The 22,681-nt window shown below is 44.2% G+C and overlaps 2 protein-coding genes and 1 long non-coding RNA gene across 3 annotated transcripts in view; all 3 read left to right on the top strand.

Moving 5' to 3' along the window:
* Window positions 1-240, top strand: part of LOC125879424 (lectin-like) — a 9,362-nt gene extending 9,122 nt beyond the window's left edge. Inside the window, exon 5 of the mRNA XM_049561303.1 lies at window positions 1-240. This exon is cut by the window's left edge and continues 942 nt beyond it. The gene's annotated coding sequence lies outside the window, so the exon portion shown is untranslated.
* Window positions 241-4,155: 3,915 nt separating this feature from the next.
* LOC125879419 (properdin-like) lies at window positions 4,156-9,857 on the top strand. The gene is made up of 11 exons (XM_049561297.1): window positions 4,156-4,333; window positions 5,813-5,951; window positions 6,042-6,205; window positions 6,322-6,489; window positions 6,657-6,866; window positions 6,948-7,115; window positions 7,299-7,490; window positions 7,640-7,813; window positions 7,923-8,120; window positions 8,331-8,442; window positions 8,616-9,857. Exons 1-11 carry the CDS (start codon window positions 4,264-4,266, stop codon window positions 8,743-8,745), a joined length of 1,725 nt encoding a protein of 574 aa, XP_049417254.1. The 5' UTR covers window positions 4,156-4,263; the 3' UTR covers window positions 8,746-9,857.
* A 3,830-nt stretch (window positions 9,858-13,687) lies between these two features.
* Window positions 13,688-16,129, top strand: LOC125879427 (uncharacterized). Its single transcript, XR_007447889.1, has 3 exons — window positions 13,688-13,764; window positions 13,842-13,929; window positions 16,070-16,129. It is a non-coding gene; the product is annotated as an uncharacterized LOC125879427 (long non-coding RNA).
* Window positions 16,130-22,681: the final 6,552 nt, after the last annotated feature.

Genomic DNA, 22,681 nt, shown 5'->3' with positions numbered 1-22,681 from the left:
CAGCGCTGTCACCAAAACATTTAGACATTAAGTTTCAACATACTCACGACATATGACATGTGCAGTAAGATATCAGTGCTTTGCAGAAACGTACGATTCCAACATTTATTCTCGTGACTGGATTTAACAAAGCAGAACTTTGTCAGATCTACACTATAAGAAATGTTGATACATGCGTTTCTGTTTAATTCATTAGAATTTTTATTCAGTTTTATTAAATGTTTGGGAGAAAAAACAAAACACGAGGTTCATTTCAAACATTATTTTCAGTCACCAGACTGTTAAGTAAAAACTCTCAGACCTGCTGCTGATCTGTGAAATAAGAGCAACAACTCGCTCAGTGACACAGTTCAGTCATGTGACCCTCGTCTGGCTCGTCGTAGCGTCGCTCCAGCCTCCTGTAGACCAGTGACTCTGGTAGAAAATGACGGCTGCGTATTTAAATCATCCGACAACATCCGACCCGCTGTGGTTCAGGACTAAAACTTCCTGTATGCAAGTCAGGTTTCAAGTTTAGCACCTGACCTGATCCAGGTACGTTATCTTTATGGGAGCTGAGTGCTGTGGGCGTGGCCATGCTCACATTTTAAATTTAATGTTAAAGCAAACATGTAAATACAAAAGCAACAAACAAATTAATTGTTTGTCACTGTTCTGTGAAATGCTTTAATATTTTACGCACAATTCTATCAGCACTTTAAATATGTATAAATATATTAAATATAAGTATCAGGGACTTGAACAAGATTACTTGAATATGATGCCACTGAAACATGCCATAGCTTTTATTTATGACGACTCATTTACTTTTTTTTAATTTCATTTTTGTTTGATATAGTTGTAGGTTTTTGTACCAATGTAGAAACACACTGTTTATAATTATGGACAGCACTTTAAATATGTATAAGAATAAATATGTATTAAATATGTGTGTAGAATTGTGTTTGGACCCAGTTAAATTGATATATGTCAGTAAATAAAAATTATCTGATGTGAACATTATTAAGAGCTGAGACACACAAACCAATCGTGTTGTTTCACAGTAAATGAACCGTAAACCTCAAATATAAATAACTGTGACTGTTTAAAACATAGATCACACCTGTGTCTCAGAAGCTGAAGGAGCGTCTCAACCTGGGCTCCATGTTTGGAGAAGATGACGGAGGACGGAGCTCCAGGAGTCGGCAGACGTCTCCTCCCCCCTGCAGGGACAGAGGACAGTCCTCCTCCTGGTCCTCCTGGTCTGTCTGAGGAGGACAAAAAGTCCGTTACACCGGGCAGGGACTTGTTTTACTGTTAGCCGTTAGCATCAACACACTCATGAACATAACAGATGTTAAACTGTTAACGATGCTAACGTGCTAATCACCATCACCACTAGTTTAAACTGGTCTGGAGTGGATTAACACATTGTGTTACCTGAGCAGGTGGCAGGAAGTCGCCCCCCCCCACCCCCACCCCACCCCGCTTCACTCAACTTTATTAACAACTAAAATAAACCTTCATTTTAAATCTAAAACTTTTCTCTTATCAATGATTTTAACTTTCTTGTTGTGTCTGTCCAGAAAGGAAGACTCAGATCAGCTACTGACGTTTTAAACATTTGGGTAATGAATTAAAGCAGGGGAGAAGGCCAAAACAAACAAACAAACAAACAAAAAAGCAGACTTTGGAAACACCACCTCCTCCTGCAGCTCCTCCCCTCTCTGTCCTAAGCTCCTCCCACCACATGCATACATTTGTAACAGTCACCCAGTGTCTCTATTCATTCATTCATTTCATCTGATTTCATTCCCTCAGCCACCTCACTCCCTCCACCTCACTCCGTTCACCTCGCTCCACCTCACTGCCTCCACCTCACTGCCTCCACCTCCCTCCACCTCACTGCCTCCACCTCACTCCCTCCACCTCGCTCCCTCCACCTCACTGCCTCCACCTCACTCTACCTCACTCCCTCCACCTCGCTCCCTCCACCTCACTGCTTCCACCTCACTCCACCTCACTCCCTCCACCTCGCTCCTTCCACCTCCCTCCACCTCACTCCCTCCACCTCACTCCACCTCACTGCCTCCACCTCGCTCCACCTCACTGCCTCCACCTCGCTCCCTCCACCTCACTCCCTCCACCTCACTGCCTCCACCTCGCTCCACCTCACTGCCTCCATCTCGCTCCACCTTGCTCCACCTCACTCCCTCCACCTCGCTCCACCTCACTGCCTCCACCTCACTCCCTCCACCTCGCTCCACCTCCCTCCATCCACTTCGCTCCCTCCACCTTGCTCCACCTCACTGCCTCCACCTCCCTCCCTCCACCTCACTCGCTCCACCTCGCTCCCTCCACTTCGCTCCACCTCACTCCCTCCATCTCCCTCCACCTCGCTCCACCTCACTCCCTCCACCTCGCTCCCTCCACCTCGCTCCCTCCACCTCCCTCCACTTCGCTCCCTCGACCTCGCTCCCTCCATCTCCCTCCACCTCGCTCCACCTCACTCCCTCCACCTCGCTCCCTCCACCTCACTCCACCTCGCTCCCCACCGCTATGAACTGCTTCACCCAAGTCATCCTCACTGTGACCTCGTCACATGTCCACGTTTGGTCATGGACTTTCCACGTCCACATATGACGTCCAAGGTACCCTGGGTGTGTTGGTTGTTGACGTTCTGGGACGCCGTGTCAACTTCAGCCTGTTACATGCATTGTCTGTTTTCAAAATACACTTCTGTTTTCACAGGAAATGTACAGTTTGATACAGTCTCTTTCAAAATAAAATGAAATAAAACAATGACAGCGTCCAGTGATGTATCGTGCTGATGTGAAAGGACGACTGTTTTCGTCAGTGTCTGACGCCAGAAGGCACCGACCAATCAGACTCTGTTTTAATCTCTGTTTTAATCTCTGTGGCGTTCTGGGCTTCATTGCCCTTCATTGAACGTTAGTGTCACACACTGTGAGACAAACAGACCCAGCAGCTCAGGACTTATTGTTTGACAGGTGAATGTACCTGACAGGTGAACGTACCTGACAGGTGAACGTACCTGAGCACACAGGTGCAGAGTCCACGATGAGGCCGGCAGGTAGATCCAGACAGGATTCAGCTGCAGCTTCAGCAACAGAGGCTCAGAGCAGGAACACAGGGTGATTACTGATGGATGAGCTGCTGATGAGGGGAAGTGGAAGCAGGTGAGCAGGTGAGCAGGTGGGCGTGGCAGGTCAGGTGACTGCAGGGCAGGAGAGACAGTCTGAGGACATCTGGTGGACAGGTAGAGGATGGCAGTGAGGAGGCCTGAGGATGAAGGGACACAGGGTTCATCCCAACATCCCTCCTCGACTCCTGGAAATCAGTTGGCATCCACCATCTTGTCGAGGAGTCGAGGAGAGAGGAGTCGAGGAGAGAGGAGGCTCTCAGCAGGGAGGGAAGTGAGGACACACATGGAATTCTTTTACCGACCGACACACTCCCTGATTGGATATCAGTTATTGATTGGACAGCTGATCGGATGGATCTGATGCATCAGTTTCACACAGAGTGAAGACACATAAGAGATTAACCTCACGTGTGATTTATCCTGACCTCATGTGAGGAGAGGAGCTAGCTGCTAGGCTCAATTATACAATGTAAATTAGCATATGCTTATGCTAATAATGTTAGCATGTTGTATTTGTGGAGGAAACATCTTTAATATTAGAAAATTAATTTGTCTGTGAATCTTGTGAGTCATGAGACTGATGTGTGTTTGAAATGTTCTCTGTTGTTGTTTTACGTTTTAATGACCTCACACACTGCTGCGTAGAGTCTTCACCATTTATTACTGATTATATTTCTATTAATAATCTGAGTCTGTGAAGAAACTGAAGAACACCAAACCAACAAAACCTGAAACTGGTAAACACACACACACACACACACAGAGTCACATGACCTCTGTCTGTGTGTGTGTGTGTGTGTGTGTGTGTGTGTGTGTGTGTGTGTGTGTGTGTGTGTGTGTGTTGCTTCATCAAAGGTCAGTTTGGAGGTCGGTGAACTTTACAGGAAACCCTGCACCGATCAACACACACCAACTTGTTCTGATGTCTGCACCCCACCGTCACCTGACCCCACACTGCCACACACACAGAGGTTTACCTTATATGGACATCCTGTTTGTCCCCACAACATGACAGAACGTGACCACAGAGGGTCGGACAGTCGGAGAGGGGACGGCTGCTCAGACAGAAGTTAGAGGGAACGAGTGAGGACGTCTTGACGTGTTTCAGCTGCAGCAGGATGGAGGTCCTGACAGTTCTGAGGGTTCTGCTGCTCCTGGTTCTGGTCCTGGGTTCTGTGCAGCGCTCTGGTCAGTCCCTGTTTTATCATCTGTGTGTCTGTTGGTGTCTAACTGCTGAACAGATTTCAGATTGTTCTGTCCGTCCAACTCTGAGGTCAGTTTTAGTCTCTGACTCTTTCTTTGTGATAAATACAGAATGTGATGCAGCTTCAGTGTGTGTGTGTGTGTGTGTGTGTGTGTGTGTGACAACACGCAACATCTGAAATACTTTATATTCATATTAAAATAACAAACAGCGTGAACAGTTGTTGATGAAGGTCACGAGGACGAACCAGCAGTGAAAGTTTCCATTAAGAAGATAACGAAACAAGCTGACTCACATTTTCTGGAAATTTGCCTGAAAATTGTGAAACTTTAAAAAACATGAACAAACTTTACCCTCTGTTGAAATTCTAGGAACACACACCCACACCCACACACACACACACACACATTCTTGTACCTCTATCCTTATGAGGACCCTCATTACCATACAATGTTCCCCAGCCCCTAACCCCGAGGGACTGCTCATTACTTATGGGGGGGGGGGGCATACAGATTTAAATAGTTGTATTTTGTATTTATTTTTTAAAGAAAACTACCAAAAATACACCCTCAGGGTTGGAAGGTAGGTTTTCTTTTAACCTCTCTAACTCCGCCAGGACGCCGACGTCCTCGCTCCCCCCTCCTCTGTTAAATGGTATCTTCCAGGCGCACTACGTCATCAAACCATGTGATGTTTGGTATTGCCGGATTCAGGAAGCTCTCGACTTTTCAAAAATAACATTGTTTTTCTTTCATTTATTATGTATTTGGCACCAGAGCAGCCTAAACACACAGAGTCCAACATCACGATGAGTGGTGACAAGTCATGTCATGCCGTTTTTCGACGGGAAAAGTTAAAGGGTTACTCGCAATCTTATGTGGAGCTGTTAGCGGGGACTTAGCTGGTTTATAAAAGGTAAGAGTCTCACTCCTACCACTATTTTTGGCTGAGATACACCGTCTAGAAAGTGGGATCATAACGTTTCATATGGCTTTATTTGGTGATATTTTATGGTGTTTCTGTGTCATAAACAACATCAGCTATCATAATCACACCTGATTTCAATAAGGTACAATGTTTGAAGCTGGCTGAGTGTTGTTTGATCACTGATAGTACTGTTTTGAAGCAGAGTGACCCACTTGTCATTTGGAGCTCCGCCTGGATCTTTTCATGGTAAAAACACTGTAGAATGGTCATACTTTGAGCAGTCTTCTTCAAATTTGAAACAAGTGTTCACTGATAGTGCAGAGACTGTAACTTGACCCTAAGGACAGGCCGATGAAGAAATGACGAGTGACCACAATGTCCTCACTCTGTTGTTAAAATACGTTTGGTGGTCCTCACTATGTATCATGTACAAGTACATGCACACACACACACGACTGTGGAAGTGAAATTCCATTTATCATCATTAATAATGTCCTGATGTGTGTGTGTGTGTGTGTGTGTGTGTGTGTGTGCAGGGTGTGTGCGGTGTTTTGCACGGTTCGACAGTGTCCAGGGTCGATGTGATGAAGAGCTCGGTGAGGTGGATGAAGACAACTGCTGTCAGAACACTCAGTATGGTTACCAGGCAACAGACGGAGTGTGTCGGTCCTGTGGGTCAGTGCACACACACACACTCACACACACTCACACACACAGTCTGTCCTGGTCATCAGACCAGTGAAACCAGTATGTGTCTGTTCTCAGTCCTCCGGTGTGGTCTCCCTGGTCGCCGTGGTCACAGTGTAACGTCCAGTGTGGGGAGGGAGTGACGCAGAGGAGCAGAACATGTTACGGTATCGGCCAATCAGAGTGTGACAACCCTAGGAACAAACTGGAGACAAAACCCTGTAACAACACCTGCTGCGACGGTACACACACACACACACACACACACACACACATTAATCACTTATTGATCACTGTCACTGTGCATGTGGCAAATCTGTGTGTGTGTGTGTGTGTGTGTGTGTGTGTGTGTGTGCAGGTAAGGGGTGGGGCCCGTGGCTCACCTGGTCGCCCTGCTCAGTGACCTGTGGAGGGGGCGGAGTCAGGAAGAGAGCCAGAGTCTGCTCCAGTCCTCCTGAGTGTCGTGCGACCTGCAGCGGTCCTTCAGAGGAGACAGAGAAATGTCCAACACAATCCACCTGTCCAGGTAACCTGATGGTGCCCACAAGGGGGGAATTGAGATGCTGTCTCTGAATATCCAGAACAGATGCAGGTGGTCTTCTAGAAGGTCACATGTTGACGAGACCGGCGACTGATGGAGCATCGGTATTTACTGAGTTGGGAGTGAGAACGTTTTGTCTCTGTGTCTCTCAGTTCATGGTGGTTGGTCCGGTTGGTCCGATTGGATTCAGTGTTCTGGTTCATGTATCAGTGGCCAAGGTGCTGATGTCATCATTCCCTCCAGAGTGCGATATCGTTCTTGTTCGAGCCCCACCCCTTCCAACGACACAGTGCCACTCGGCAACGATTGCCCCGGAGACGAGTTCCAATCACAGGACTGCAGCGAACTCCCCAACTGTCCAGGTAAGAGAACAAACTGATCAGGTAACAGAGGTGAAATCTGGAAATGAAAACCTCACGTGCTCTGATTGGCTGTCTCTGCAGTGGATGGCAGCTGGGGGGCGTGGTCTCCACCTGGGCCGTGTTCCGTCTCCTGTGGGGAGGGGCTTCGGCTATCTATCAGGAAGTGCGATAAGCCTGCCCCTCAATATGGCGGTCGAGTCTGTGACGGGCCGAGCACTCGGAGCAGCGTCTGTCAGAGTTTCTGTCCCGGTAACACCAACGATATCAAGATAAAGATCAATAAACACTAACAGAATTTAAAACGTTACAGTAAAAATCTCTGTCCCTGTCTGTCTGTGTGTCTCTGTCTGTCTGTCTGTCTGTGTTTCTCTGTCTGTCTGTCTGTCTGTCTGTGTGTCTCTCTGTGTTTGTGTATCTCTGTCACCATGACAGTCGACGGGTTCTGGTCCGGTTGGTCCAGTTGGAGTGAGTGTTCTTCTTCCTGTATCCCACAAGGACGAGCTCCCACTAGATCTCGCCACCGCTCCTGTTCCAACCCCGCCCCCTCAACCAGCCCACCTGGCAAAGGTTGCCGTGGTGGCAACAGCGATACAGAGAACTGCAACCACCTGCCTCACTGCCCAGGTACATCTGTCTGTGTGTCTCTCTGTTTTTAAATCATTAACAGTACCGCCCACCACTCGGACAGGAACTAACATAATGGGACATCAGACTCACAGGTGTCCTCACAGAGACGATAAATATCTCCGTCTTCCTGTCTGTCTCTGTATCAGTGAACGGAGGTTGGGGGTCTTGGTCCTCCTTCTCTTCCTGTCCTGTCACCTGTGGAGTGGGGCTTCAGGTGTCTGTCAGGAGATGCGACAGCCCAGCCCCAAAACATGGCGGCCAGTCATGTCCTGGAGAGGGACGTCGTACAAGCATCTGTAAGACCAACGTCCACTGTCCAGGTACCCCAAGATTCTAGTCTCTTATTGCAGCAGCTGACTCTGTCCGCCAGTCTGGACTAAAAACAAATGTGACTCCTCAGCTTGGAGTGTAACTGCTGTGTATTTGCAGTGGACGGGACATGGTCAGAGTGGTCGGAATGGAAACCATGTAAATTCCCGTTTGGTGGGCGAGACATCCGCTGTAAGAAGATCGGTGGCAGTCAGACTCGAGAGCGTGAATGTCTTCATCGAGCTCACAATGGATCCATCTGCAGCGAGGGCTCCCTGACCGAGAGGCGGGTCTGCTATGATGTCAGCAGATGTTACCGTGGGTGACACACACACACACACACACACACACTGAATCAGTCAACTTTGTTAAATTGATAACTTTTTTAATACAGTTAATCCAGGTATCAACCATCACCTCATCCCAACGTCTGATGAGGACACCCTTCATGTCTCTCTAAAGATGAGATGGATTATCTTTATCAATCAGTTTCAACAACAGCCAATGACAGGTTTGTGTGTGTTGCAGCGAAGGGCACCTGGGATGGCTGGGAGCCATGGAGTCTGTGTAATCCTCCCTGTGGATCAAACTCCAGACGCATCAGGAAGAGACGCTGTACACCTGATTACAGCGACTACAGGTGAGTTTAGTGTTGAAGCAGCAGAGGTGGTGTGGATCAAAACAGAGGTGAATCAACGATGACATACACGAAGAGTTGAAAACATCAGATCTGTGTGGAGCGATGAGGACACTGTAACCTTCCTCACATTAATACATGAACACTGACAGAAATATGTACCTGTGTGTTTTCAGTCCTACCATTGGTCGTCTGAAGGAGCCAGCAATATTCTTTGGAAATCCACATGCCGACTGTGGCTCACCACCTGAGGGTGGACAGAAGATTGAAATTCAGCCCTGTGTCAACGTTCCCACCTGCACCTGAACACCTGCTCGCCTACGACTTTAACAGCACCAACATATCCTGTTCTTCACTTAGTTTAATAATGACATATATCTCACCAATTAGTTCAGCAACATCAACATATCAGCTCATCACTGAGTTTAACAACACAAATATATCCATCTCATTGATGAGTTGAACATCACCAACATATCTAACTCATCGATGACAAACACTGTAGTTACTACCACTTATCACTTATTTACGTACATTACTTGAGTAAATGTACTCTCCACCACTGTTAAAATGTCTAGCTTTGAACTGACAGGTGTTCCTAATATTTTGTCCGCCCAACTGAAACCAGTGAGGACAGACAATCATTTAGAAACACCCAACAGATGACTCACCGCTGAATTAAACAACATCACTCATCCAGCTTCAATCTTCAGTTCCAGTTTGTTCTTCTGTCACTGAACGGTTCGTCCGTCTGAAGATCTCAGATAGAAATGTGTTGTACTGCTTTGTTCTCTTAAAGCTGTGTTTTTAGTTTCAGTGTACATTTATACTACGCTGGATTTTTGTTACATTAATCTCAGTTTATTATATTTCATGTTTTATATTCTTATATTTTTTCATGTACATTTTTAAATTTTCTTTGCATTTTATAAAAGATTGTGTGCATCTTAGTCTCCCCTTAATCTGTGGAGGTCCATCAGGCTCCAGAGGTGTTTGCTTGGAGCAGTTTGGGTCAGTTAATCTCTAAATCCCTGAAAAAAACAAACAGTTTCATCACTTATACTTTATGTTTGTGTGCATGACAGGTTGATGCACACGCTCCAGGTGACATTTTCCACCTTTATATTGTGTTTTGTCCTTTGTTTGGGGACAGATCAGGATGTCCCCTGTCATTCTGTCTCTGACTCAAAGTTATTAGATCAACTTGTGGCTTCATTGTCTGATTTCATCTTCATCGATCAAGTTGAGTCAAACTTTATTTGTAGAGCACATTTAAAAACCACCACAGCTGACCCAAGTGCCGTGTCAACTTCAGCCTGTTACATGCATTGTCTGTTTTCAAAATACACTTCTGTTTTCACAGGAAATGTACAGTTTGATACAGTCTCTTTCAAAATAAAAGCACTAAGTCGGTACAACACTGCCAGCTGTTTTTTCCTTCAACATCACACGCGTCGTTACCTTTAGCCGGCACACACACGTGGTTACTTTTAGCCAACACACACGTGGTTACTTTTAGCCGACACACACGTGGTTACTTTTAGCCGACACACACACGTGATTACTTTTAGCCAACACACACGTGGTTACGTTTAGCCAACACACACGTGGTTACGTTTAGCCAACACACACGTGGTTACGTTTAGCCGACACACACACGTGGTTACCTTTAGCCGACACACACACGTGGTTACGTTTAGCCGACACACAGACGTCGTTACCTTTAGCCGACACACACACATGGTTACATTAAGCCAACACGGGACGGGAAGCACAGCACCACACTGCCTCCTGCTGGTGACATTAACATGCGGCTGCATTGGTGGGGGGGCTTGCCCAGAGGCCATAATAAACCCTTACAGATCATGCTCAAGTTTTTTTCTCACAGAAATTATTTGTTCAAAGTAAAAACCTAAATAAACTGTTTTGTATACACTATAAAACATAAGTTCACAGAAAATGTGACCATACATTTTGTGTGCATCACATTTACAATCTCACAGGAAGTGAACACTGGCCTCCTGCGTGAAAGTCTGTGGTTGTTGGACCCATCCACCAACACTCCCACCCTACTCGGGCTTTTGCCGCCTTGAATTTTGCTGTTGTTGCACCATGTTTCCTCCTGACACTGCTGGGTACTGTTAAACAATAATGGCAACCGACTATGTATGATACCAACGTGAAAGGATGACTTTATTTCATCGATGTCTGACGCCGGAAGTCACTAAGTGCCAGATTTCCATAACTTTGGAGTGAGAGCGGGTCAAATAATCTGACCTTATGGAACAAGTTTGTTTTGATCTCACTCCCTCTGGACTTTAGCTCATCGTTTACTCAACTCTCTGACACTTCTCTCCTCGTGCACAATTGACAATCAGAGTGAATTCATTCACTGATTGACTCTAAAGTCTCAGTCGCCGATTCAACATGTTGAATTGGCCAAAACAAAAGCTGATGACTGCAGAGGAAACTCATTTCAGCTGCTTGTATCTGTGCTCTCATTCTTTCAGTCACTACCCAGAGCTCATGACCATAGGTGAGGGTTGGGACGTAGATGGACCAGGAAATAGAAAGCTTCACGTTCTGGCTCAGCTCCCTTTGAACAACAACAGACCAGTACAGCATGATGATCCATCTCACGCTCCATTTTAGCCTTACTCATGAACAAGACCCTGAGATACCTGAACTCCTTTTCCTGAGGCATTAACAGCAGATTAACCCATCGGCACCACGGTCGGGACTCATGCTGTTTTTAAGCTATTGTCAAGCGATGCGCTGAAACCAGCGTGGACCAACAACACTGGCGAACAAGATGAGACAGATCGATGCTGCTATGGAGGCTGTTGTAAGTGGACGTCTTCATAATATCACCGAACAGTTTGGAGTGAAATAGTTTGTTTTATGCTGCTCCTTAAAACCACAGCTAAACAGGTACGATGATGATTTTATACCTAATATTCATGATTATGATTTTTGTCAGTAATTCTATTAACTTTTATTGTATATCACTGAATTATTTGACTTTATGATCTATGGATACACTGCTGCTTGTTTTCTAAACAGTGTCTTGTCAGGTGTCCTTTACCACTCTGAAAGGTGCCTATAAGTACAATGCATCATTATTATTATTATTATTATTATTATTATTATTATTATTATTATTATTGTTATTAGTAGTAGTGACAGCAATAGTATTTATGTTGGTATGACCACACATCTGGGTAGCGCACCAGCAAGGGGAAGAACAGCTGTTTAAAAACTTGTGTCATGTCAGTTTTTTGGCAGCAGATGATGCACTACCTCCAAAAATAAGGAGATTCAAACTGACCTAAACCTGCTGGAGGAGAAACAGAAGGCTCTGGAGCAAAGGCTAACCTCAGAGCATTGATCCTGTCCATAATAACTTTACAAAGATTTCACAGTGTAAACATGTAGCAGCTCACTCCTGCACACACAGAGCAAACACATGATCCCCTCCAGTCTGACAGCTGGCACAGATGATGATGACCCAGCCCTATATATCAAACATATCAAACTCAGGTCTGTGTGTTCTGGTTCACAGGCTGTTGGTTTTGTGCCGGGTCAAACCTGCTTCCTTCTTTTAATTAAACACAGAAAACACAACAGCCAGCAGCAGCAGTCTGAATCAAACTGTCACAGATGAACACAGGAGGCAGCACACAGGGGGAGGATGCTGGACCTCCTGACCCTTCGCTCCGTGATGTTCAAAGTCAAAGTGTATATTATTGAAATCCAGTTATTCAAATAAACACAAGAAGTTTGTGCTCTAGAGAAAGGATCAGCACTCAGTGAATAACCTCCTAAGCCCTATGACAAGCTATAATGGCAAGGCTTAACTATACAGACCAGTGAGCAGTGATAGGCTCCATACATGCGATCTCCAGGTAGAGACAGTGCTGATACTACCTTTGCCATAATAAACATGGACATTATTCTACTGGACTGTTTTGAATTTAATCTTTGACCTGTCATAAAAACCTTTCCTTCATATCCCTTCCTGCTCATGACCGGACGAAGCTTTATGTCATTTTACTGCACAATTTCTGAGAAATATCAAAGTAACATCCTTCAAATCACATTATAACACATTTAGGATTTCATAGTATTAAAATTTTCATTTAAAAAAAAGTAAAAAAAAATACTTAGTAGATTAAATAAAAAATTCAGAGGATTCCTCTTCAGGATGATCAACGTATTCTCACTGCGACCTCGTCCACATATGACGTCCAAGGTACCCTGGGTGTGTTGGTTAGGTTTAGCCGACAAACTCACGTGGTTGGGTTTAGGAAAAAAGAACAGGGTTTGGTTTCTTACAGGAAGTGAACACCGGCCTCCTGGGTGAAAGTCCGTGGTTGTTGGACCCACCCACCCCACTCAGATTTTAATCAAGTTATGTTTCTGCTTCTTAACAGTCACATGGATAAGTCAGAGTTTACAATGAACCTGGGGACAAATCCTAGTTGGCTCACATTAGTTATTTGTTGAGAGCATAAATAGAGAGATGTTGAGCTTTTCAGATGATGATCAGTAAGTGTGTGCTCGTAAATCAGCCCTTAAACCTGTCACACACTGCTGGAGACATGACACACACATTATTTTATACAACCTGTCACCTTGAGTCTGATTTATGATCCATGAGTTAACCTCACTGGATTAGTTTAAAGATAAAAACATACAGAAACATCAGGACTAAAATATTTAGATATTTCGTTGCTAAATCTAATAAACAGAACGTTTGCTGATCGTGTGGATGGGAAGTTGACGACACAGAGTCGTCAGAGTTTGTTGTTGTTTCTGAGTTCAGTTTTGGAGTCAGTGAGAGTGTGAGAACCAGATTATGTCTGGAGGCTCTAACAGGTTTGACTCGGTGATAAACCAACAGCCTCCAGACCAGAACACACAGCTGATGTGTTAAAGTAACCACAACTGTTTACACTGGTTGTTTGCCTGCTCTCAGCTATGTACTCAACATCACCCAACACCACCTTGCTGATCGGGCCGGGCTCCTCTGACTGATGTAGAGGAATATTTTAACATGACGAAGACACATAATCAGAAGATGATTCTGTACAATAAAAGTGAGACGAACAGGTCGATTGTCACACAGACGGACGAAGAACATCTGAGGTGAGTTCATTCCATGATGATCTGATGAAATAAAGAACATCTGTCTGTTGTAACAGAGGAGACCTTTCTGACATGTTCCAGGTTATACTCCAGTTTGAGGATCCGCTGAGACAGTCATGCGTTCTGCTGTGGTGTCGGCTGTCGTTCTGCTCCTGGTTCTGGTTCACATCCAGGACTGTAAGACCGACGCACACAGATCAGGAACGTACACCTGTGAGACACTGTAAGGTATTAAACCTCTCATATTTTCACAGCTCTCTCCAATTCGGCTCGAACCATGTGCCTGCGGAATTATTCACCCAGACCCTGTGGCGGCGGATGGATCCAGGTGACCGGCAACAAGTGTGTGAAGTACTTCAGACTGTCCAAAACCTTCTGGTAGGCCCAGGTGACGCTGCCGACACGACATGTAAACTCATCCTGTTCAGTCGCGCTGAAGACTCACTCTTCTCCACGTCTATTGATTTCAGAGTCACTGCGCCGGTCAGGGAGGTCACCTGGCGTCGATTCACAACACAGACGAGAACGGGCACGTGATATGTTTGAGCGTGAGCACCCACAAAAAATCCCAGACATCTAATGACTATTTCTGGATCGGTGGAAGGAGCTCAGCCCCGGGAAGCAGTAACGGTTCAGCTGAAATACAAACAGTGGTGACATGTAACTAAGAATTGTTACATGTGTTACTCAAGTACTGTACTTAAGTACAAGGAGTTGTACTTTATTTGAGTATTTCCATGTAATGTAACTTTATTCTTCTGCTCTGCAACAACATCTCAAAGGAAAATGTATTGTACTTCGTACAATTTATCAGGGCCGCCCACTCCAGCACCGCCACCGCCCACTTTGGGCTCCGATATGAACACAGGCGATGTCAGAGAAGCTCCTGAGCCCAGCTGTTCAAAAACATTTAATCTGGATCAGAATGATGTCATGTTTGGCTGTGCAGGATCAGCTGATCTGGTTTTTCAAAGCAACACTGGATCAATCACACTGATCCAGATACAAACTTCTAAAGATCACCAAATCCGGATAACCAGAGGTCTCACTTATAAACACTGCGTACGCACAAAACAATACCGGAAAGAGTCGGACGCCACTTCACCCGCAAATGTGGTTATTAATAAAAACAGACTTGATGGGAGAAACTTTGAGCAATGCTTACCCACATTTTTGGGACAGGAAATTAGCGACGCAGACGGTGAGGTGGAGCCTGATTGTTGAAATTGGGTGTGGTTACATGATGGCTCCTCATTCAGAATTAAAGTCTTTCCAGGTAGTTTACATGGGAAATATCCATTCTGAATGAGGGTTTACACAGAGATCAGTTTAATCGCCTTTATTCAGGTCTGCGCAAGGTTTGGGGCAGGGAAGGTTTCTGATTGGATAGGGGGCGGGGCAGATGTTACGTGTTTACGTTTACCGGAAGAAAACACTGTAGTCCTCGCTCCGGATAACAAGATGCTTGACGACGCCGTTCTTAGTGCCTTTTTCGGGCTTGTTTTGCTTATATTCTTGAAGCAGCAGTACGACAACAACCTTGTTCTGCTAATGCTTCGTCTGTTGAGGAGGAGAAGGGAGGTAGAAGGTCGAAGAAGGGAGACAGAAGGCCGTGCTGTGGCGAATGGAAACCAGTGAGTGCAACGAGTCCGACTGCTCTATCTCAGCCCGTTGCTATGTGCGCTATATACGTCATGGCGCCAGAAGGGCAAGGAAACGAGCATGTGCAGAAAGACTGGGATGAACTTAAAGAGGAATAAGTGTATACAAGTGCGAGAAATTCTTTCATTGGGAATTAGAAACGGAATATTCCAGCTCCTTACATCGGATTGAATTTTCAGTCACATTGGCCATTTTCATTCTGAATTAGGTGTTTACAAGATCATTGTTAATAGGAATGAACTTTCATTCCAAATGAAAAGGGAATTAAACTGTCCATGTGAACGCACTCATTGTCAAACATTTTTTGGTGCACGCCATTTTTGGCTCTTGTCTGTACGTCCATTTTTAGTGTGGCTCCTACACAGTGTTTTATAAATGAGACCCCAGAGCTCTAAATGGAACGACATATCACAACAAAGGCAGTCTGCAAACATACCACAGGTGGCGCCAAAGAGGATATACGTATAATTTTACAGTCAGTGAGTGAATCGATACACTGGATCCCTTTAAGAGTGAAACATTGAGCTCTGCGGGCACTGCTGCACGTCTGGAGATTAAACAGGAAGTGAAAACATATTCAGCAGGAAGTGACACATTCATGCCGCTGATATTCATCAAAAACATCACAAGAGGAAAACATTTTTATTTTTTATCCTGCTGATACTCACTTTACCTTCAGTCAAGTTCTGAATGCAGGAGCAAAGTGTTGTATTTGTACTTTTACTGCAGTTAAGAATCTGAATACTTTCTCCACCCCTGAATACTCGACTACTCTTCTACTACTCTATTCTCTGACACCTGACTGTTTCCTTTTCTTCAGCTGTCTGGCTATGGATGGACCGACAAATCTGCGTTTGGCTTCACTAAATGGCACCCTGGGCAGCCAGTGAATAGAGCCAGTCACACCTGCGTGGCGATGAACTACAAACGTAAGTAAAGTCATGAAGAAGAACGATTCATTGGTTTTTAGATTTATAGTTCAGAGGTGATGAGTCACCAACAAAGACGCTGCCCAACCACCACCAGCTTCCATTTTTCACAACTTATAGATATGAGACTTTGTGCGATCAATAGATCCATTTCTCTTTCAAAACTCGGACTCAGTGAGTTCTGCTCCTTCTCCGAGATGATAGTCTCGCTCCAGATGAACTGCGCCTTGCCTGCAAAGTAGACGAGAGCAGGCAGCTGCAGCAGGAGGCGGTGGCAAAAAGCCGTGGTGAAGTCAAACCGTTTCCTGACAGTTCCCAGCAGCCTTCAGTCCGTACAGGAAGTCACAGAAACACTCACTTCCTGTCTGATATTATGTCGATTTATTAAAACACAGTCAGACTCATGTATCAGTTTGTTCTCAGTCTCCAGCTGTATTAATTATGATGGAGTAAGTTATTAAAATGTTTTACAGGTGATCTGTAGTTTATGTTCATGGTTCATGGTTTGACCTGTCGCCATGGCAACAGAGACTGAAAACACTGTGTCTGACTGTAAGCTTCATATTTTATACAAGACAACAGCTTTCATTAAACATCAGTCGGATACAGTCAGAGCTTCACATCTGTACACATGTTAGTTTGAGAATAAGCAGCAGTCTGTGATGATGTTAAACACTTCAGTAATTCAAACTGACTTGAACTCATTCATGAAAACAATTTCAGAGACACGGACTGAGGGCATAAAAAGTCTTTGATCTTTAAATGAGTCCTGTGAAAAATGGGAGCAAAACAAAAGTGTTGCTTTGAGTTCAGGTTCAGTGTAAATATATATTTACAATTTACAGAATTATGTGACTTGTATATGGACATTGTTTGTTGTTGTTTGTTGTCCTTGTCTTTAGCTGTTTGTCTGTTTCTGTCTCCTGTAAATCGTTACGTGTGTGTTCACGTGTTGGGCCCACGCAGCAGGTCATGAAACATGAGTCAAACACTGATGTCACTGAATATGTGTCTTCCAGACTGGGGCGACTGGACGAACATCGACTGCAACAGCAAGAACTTTGTGTGTGTCAGATAAATGTGATAGTCATCATGAAGTCCTGAGCTGCAGTTTGATGTTAATCAATAATCAATACACAAACTGTCTGAACTTAATAAATGATCAATGAACATGTTCCTGCTTCTGTGTCAGCTGTTTGTTCATCAGTGTGAAACAGAAGACGTTTCACTCTGATGCTTTAAATGTTCATTATTAGCTTCATCTGACTTTTCATCACAGTTGTTTTCATGACTGCAGGTGTAAAACACATCCCACAGGTTTCTGAGAGAGATCTGACTTTTTATCTTCTCTGACTTTTTCTGTTAAAAACATCAAACAGTCAGAATCACAGATTTAATGTTTCTGTACGTTTAATTTACAGTTTACAAACGCGTCTTTTTTAGATTATTAATAAGTTTTATAAACGTATGTGCCAGTGACAGAAATAAAATATTCAGTTTCGTTACTTGAGTAAAAGTATTTAAGTATTAGCATCAAATATTGTCACATAATTAAAAGGTAAAAGTCTCATTCTGCAAATCAACTTTTAGTGTTATATAATTTTGTCACCTCCTCATTAGAACACACATCACAGGACAACCACGGACTTTCACCCAGGAGGCCGCTGTTCACTTCCTGTAAGATTGTAAACCCTGTTCCTTATTTCTGAACCCAACCACGTGTGTGTGTCAGCTAAACGTAACTACGTGTGTGTGTATTGGCTAAACGTAACTACGTGTGTGTGTGTGTGTGTGTGTGTTGGCTAAACGTAACCACGTGTGTGTGTTGAAGAAAAGTTGGTGGTGTTGTACCAACGTAGTGCTTTTATTTTGAAAGAGACTGTATCAAACTGTACATTTCCTGTGAAAACAGAAGTGTATTTTGAAAACAGACAATGCATGTAACAGGCTGAAGTTGACACGGCGTCCCAGAACGTCAACAACCAACACACCCAGGGTACCTTGGACGTCATATGTGGACGTGGAAAGTCCATGACCAAACGTGGACATGTGACGAGGTCACAGTGAGGATGATGATAGCAAGATTAAGTTATTTTCCTTATTTAAATGAATGAAGCACTACAATGAAAGTACCCGGCTCAGCTGGTGGAAGTCTCTCGTGCGCCTGCTCTATGGACCCAGTGAGGTGTAAGCGGCGCTGATCATCCAGGTAATTTCATTCTGAGGAACCTTTATGTGCCACTGAGTGACTTTCAGAGGAATGAACAGGTGACTGCCTCCAACGCTCTATCCAGGTCTCTTAAGACATCCATGATTTGAAAATGTGGATTTGTGCTTTATATCATTTTGGTCACAGCTTCTGCAGCCGCTGACCTCTGACCTCAGGGTCTCATGTCTCCACCACAGAGTGAATCTGGCTTCATGCAGCTTCTGATTTCACTCTCTATGTCTCCATCTAGTGGCTTCTAGTGGTACTACACAAGCTCTAATAAAACCTCTCTAAATTCATTCTGCTTCATTTTACAATGGCCGGTCTGAGCACAGGTGACGTTCACATGCTGTGATGTGGTTTGCTGGAGGTTTTGGGGGGCTGCAGCTGCACAACTCCAGAGTGAGATTCACTCTACAAGTAAAAAGTGTTTTTAAGCAAAGATAAAATCTTTCATTTACTCAGTTTCATTTCTTCACTTAATCTGACCCTGTAGCGTCTGTACTGATGCTGACACCTCTGCAATAAAACCTCCATGTGTTTCCTTTAATTTGAGGAATACTCGTTTAATTTTAGGCGTGTCATTTTGCGGAGGCCTGAGCTGGAGGTCGAGTGATGAAACTCAGCAGGTGTTTTAATGTTAAAGATAAGTCATAATTATACATGTTAAATCAATGCAGTGCAGTAAAAGTACAATATTTCTCTCTGAGATGTTTTGGAGTAAAAGTTTAAAGAGGCCGAAAATGGAAATACTCAGATAAAGTACAAGTACCTCAAAACTGTAGTAGTAGTTGAGTAAATGTACTTAGTTACATTCCACCACTGCGAGGGACCGATAAATGAAGCTATCAGATAAATGTGACGTACAATATTTCTTCATCAAATTCAAAGGACAAGCACCTCACAGTTTGTTTTCACGTCGTCGTGTGACCGCTTGATCATTTTCTGTTTGATTATGAGAATAATATTCTGATAAGAAGACGTTCAGCAAAGACTCACATCTGACATCTGGGCGGAGTTCTGATTTATAACAGGAAATGTAATCTTCTTCATACAGAGTTATGAAATCTGATCATCTGTGAACTTTATGTCAGCGACCATACGATGAAAACGGTCGTCATGACACCGACCTTTTTCAAAGTCTTACATCGTGACAACTTTAACGAGGGCAGAGATCTCAGCTGGTCTCAGGACCCGGTATTTTCAGCCTGTTCTCAGTCTGAAATCGTCAAATACGGACGTCAGAAGCCATCTGTCATAGCAGTACGATACACTGAAGACAGGTGGCTTCATTTTGTAGCGCAGCTGGATGGAACCTTATGTGGCGGTATGATACGCCAGTACGGATGTGTATCAGGAGCTGGAGAGGTGGCAGGTGGGAGTTGTGGTAGAAGGTGAACTTGGTGAACAGCGCTGACAGAATGGTGATATTTAGCAAGCTGGGAATGAGAACGCATTGGTGTTGTGTCTATACTGGTTTACTGAGAGTCTTTAATGGGACAAAGTGATGGTTGATGTGATGAAGACGTCCTGTGATAAAAACAGATAAACTGTGTTCTTTTGTTCTGGTTCATGTCCACGAGGCTGAGACACAAACTTGAGACACGGTTCAGCAGTAATGCTCCTGAACTCTGTCAGGTTGTGCTGAAGAAACCCTTGAATTCTTCAGACCAGGTGGTGACGGATGAAACTGTATCCATCAGCTGATACAAACATATTCGCATTATTGTTCACATTTCTCTGAGTTTCTGAAACTCTGCAGCAGGTGAGGAGGTGATCAGACAGACGATCAGCGCAGAGGTGGACTGAAGGTTAATGTGGTCTTACCGGCAGGTGCAGGAATCATCCTTGACATTGGATCAGTCCTTCGGCGGGTCGATGATGTGGCGTCCTTCAAATTCATCCATTTAAGGATCCTTCCTTGACTTTGGGCTGATAAGGAAGGAAACAGGTGTAAAGGTGGGAGGGGACGTCAGTTGTCCAGGAATGAGAGTCTGAGGACATCTGGTGGACAACTGGAGGACAGCAGGTCTGTGGAGTGGGAGGACAGGACATGGAGACACTTCTCATACTTCAAGGAGGATCCTTAAAAGCTGAATTTCGAGGACTCTTGTCATCAAATCCTGTAAACATGAAGAAGCTTCAACATGAAACAAACTGTTCAGACTTTTTTTATACACACAATAATTCAGATGTGTGGAGTTCCTCAGGGTTAATTCCTTGGGCCTCTTATTAAACTTTCAAATGTCTCTGTGTCGTCGGACTCCTGAATCACCCTGCTGGGGTTGGTTTCACAATCATGACCTGCTCACTGTGTGTTATCCTGTAACTTCCTCACACTGTGTGCAGGTGATGTTGAGCAACAGATGATCAGAGGAGATTAACACGTTCACGCTGCTGAACTTAACAATAAACACGTCCATATTTGGAAGAAATGTTTCCATCGTTCAGCTCGACTGTTGGGAAACATCCTGAGAGGAAAGTGACAGTCATCACTGAGCATCGATCACACAGCTGATTCACTTTATTTCTACACTTCAGACACCGAACAGCAGAATTATTACAACTTATTATGACAGCTCTGTCTTTGTGTGGGGTTCAGGTGTCTTTATATTTTATTCAAACTAAAGAAAACAACTTTAAACTCATCACTGATGATGTGTAATCCAGCAGGGACACAACATCCTTGCCCAAATATTCTGTCCGATGGTTCAGACATTTCAGCTTTGTAAAGATTTGGATTTAACACAGCTTCACATTCAGTGGAAAAGTTTAAACATTTTAAAGGACTCTTTACATCCTGCAAACCCTCGAGTCAGTCTTCTCCCTTCAGATACCAGACTACACAGAAGGGATGCACCATATTGGATTGTTTGCCAATATATGATAACTCATTTGGCCGATAACCAATACTGATATCGATAAATCCACTCTTTTCCCACCTGATGTCAGTGATCATCATCAAGTCTCTTCTGTAGATGAATTAACATCATATTATACACAGACTCTGATGGTGACGGCCCACCGGCAGATCTTCAGTGTCTGTGATATTCATTCATTGTGCTGAATAAGAAAAAAACATGTTGGCTGATTCATTTTAAAGCCGATATCGGCTGATACAGATATTATATTATCGTGCATCCTTTCTGCGTTGCATTAAGACGAGAACAGTATCACTAACGCTGAGGCAATCCGCCTCCTGAACACTTCATCCATCCATTTTCATCCTCTTATCCAGGGCCGAGGCTCAGGGGCAGCAGGCTGACTGAAGCACCCCAGACGTTCCTTTCCTCAGCTCCTTCCTCCAGCTCCTCCTGGAGGAGGACTCCAAGGCGTTCCCAGACCAGATGAGATCAATAATCCCTCCAGTGTGTTCTGGGTCTGCCCCGGGGCCTCACTGTAGACCCTGTGCCAGACACCGGATCCATCTCACGCTCCATTCTACCCTCACTGTGAACAAGACCCCATCTGAAGATTCTTACAAGCTGTCAGTGACCGACAGTCCACCACCAACATTTACATCATGTCTCGTCAACAAAAATCAAACATAGATTTCATCTTAGTTTTTATTATCAAAATCTATTTTTAGCTCGTCATCGTCTCATTTTCGTTGTGGAAAAAAGTTTGTTGACTGAAAATTTTTGTCGTAGTTTTTCATATTTTTTGCGCGAAATTAACGCTGGTAAATACCTCTCTGTGAAATTAGAAGCTTTTGTGTGTCTCTAAAAAGACAGCTGCTGACAAGTGGCTAAATGAGACGACAGAACGTTGTCACGTCGATGTTTTGTTTTGTATTTGTAGATATTTTTGCATTGGGGGTCATTTTAAAACTTAAAATACACTTCGCTGATTTTACTCACTTTTACTTCAGTAACATTTTGGATGCACGGCTTTTACTGTGAACAGAGTGTGTTCACTGTGTGGTATTAGTATTTTAAATAAAGGAACAGAATAAAGAGGGATGTCGTATGTTGTAAAGCCCTGTGAGGCAAACTGTGATTTGTGATATTGGGCTTTATAAATAAAATTGAATTGATTTATTGATTCATCTCTGAAGAAAAGTGACACTGACAGAATTAAGAGTGAACGTTTCCTCACAGCTCTGTCGTTATGTAACTACCTGATGGAAGAGATAAACCGATAAACACTGGTGTCATTTTAATGTTGTCAACAGACTCTGTGTCCATATTTAGTCAAACGCTGGAGACTCAGAAATGTGCCATCTCACCGTCTGCTGGAGGAAACCTGGGGGTATAAGTAGTGGTGAGTCTGTGGAAGCTGTAGTCAACCGCTG

This window comes from Epinephelus fuscoguttatus, linkage group LG19 (assembly GCF_011397635.1).
Source record: "Epinephelus fuscoguttatus linkage group LG19, E.fuscoguttatus.final_Chr_v1".
Classification (NCBI taxonomy): domain Eukaryota; kingdom Metazoa; phylum Chordata; class Actinopteri; order Perciformes; family Serranidae; genus Epinephelus; species Epinephelus fuscoguttatus.
Note: the sequence above shows the minus strand (reverse complement) of the source record. Positions and strands in the feature narration are given on the sequence as shown.

Bases quoted from the DNA above. Each gene is read 5' to 3' on its own strand.
- LOC125879419 (XM_049561297.1), top strand. From the start codon at position 4,264: ATGGAGGTCCTGACAGTTCTGAGGGTTCTGCTGCTCCTGGTTCTGGTC. The intron at 6,490-6,656 runs GTAACCTGATGG...TGTGTCTCTCAG, and splicing joins AACACAATCCACCTGTCCAG to TTCATGGTGGTTGGTCCGGT. The intron at 6,867-6,947 runs GTAAGAGAACAA...CTGTCTCTGCAG, and splicing joins CGAACTCCCCAACTGTCCAG to TGGATGGCAGCTGGGGGGCG.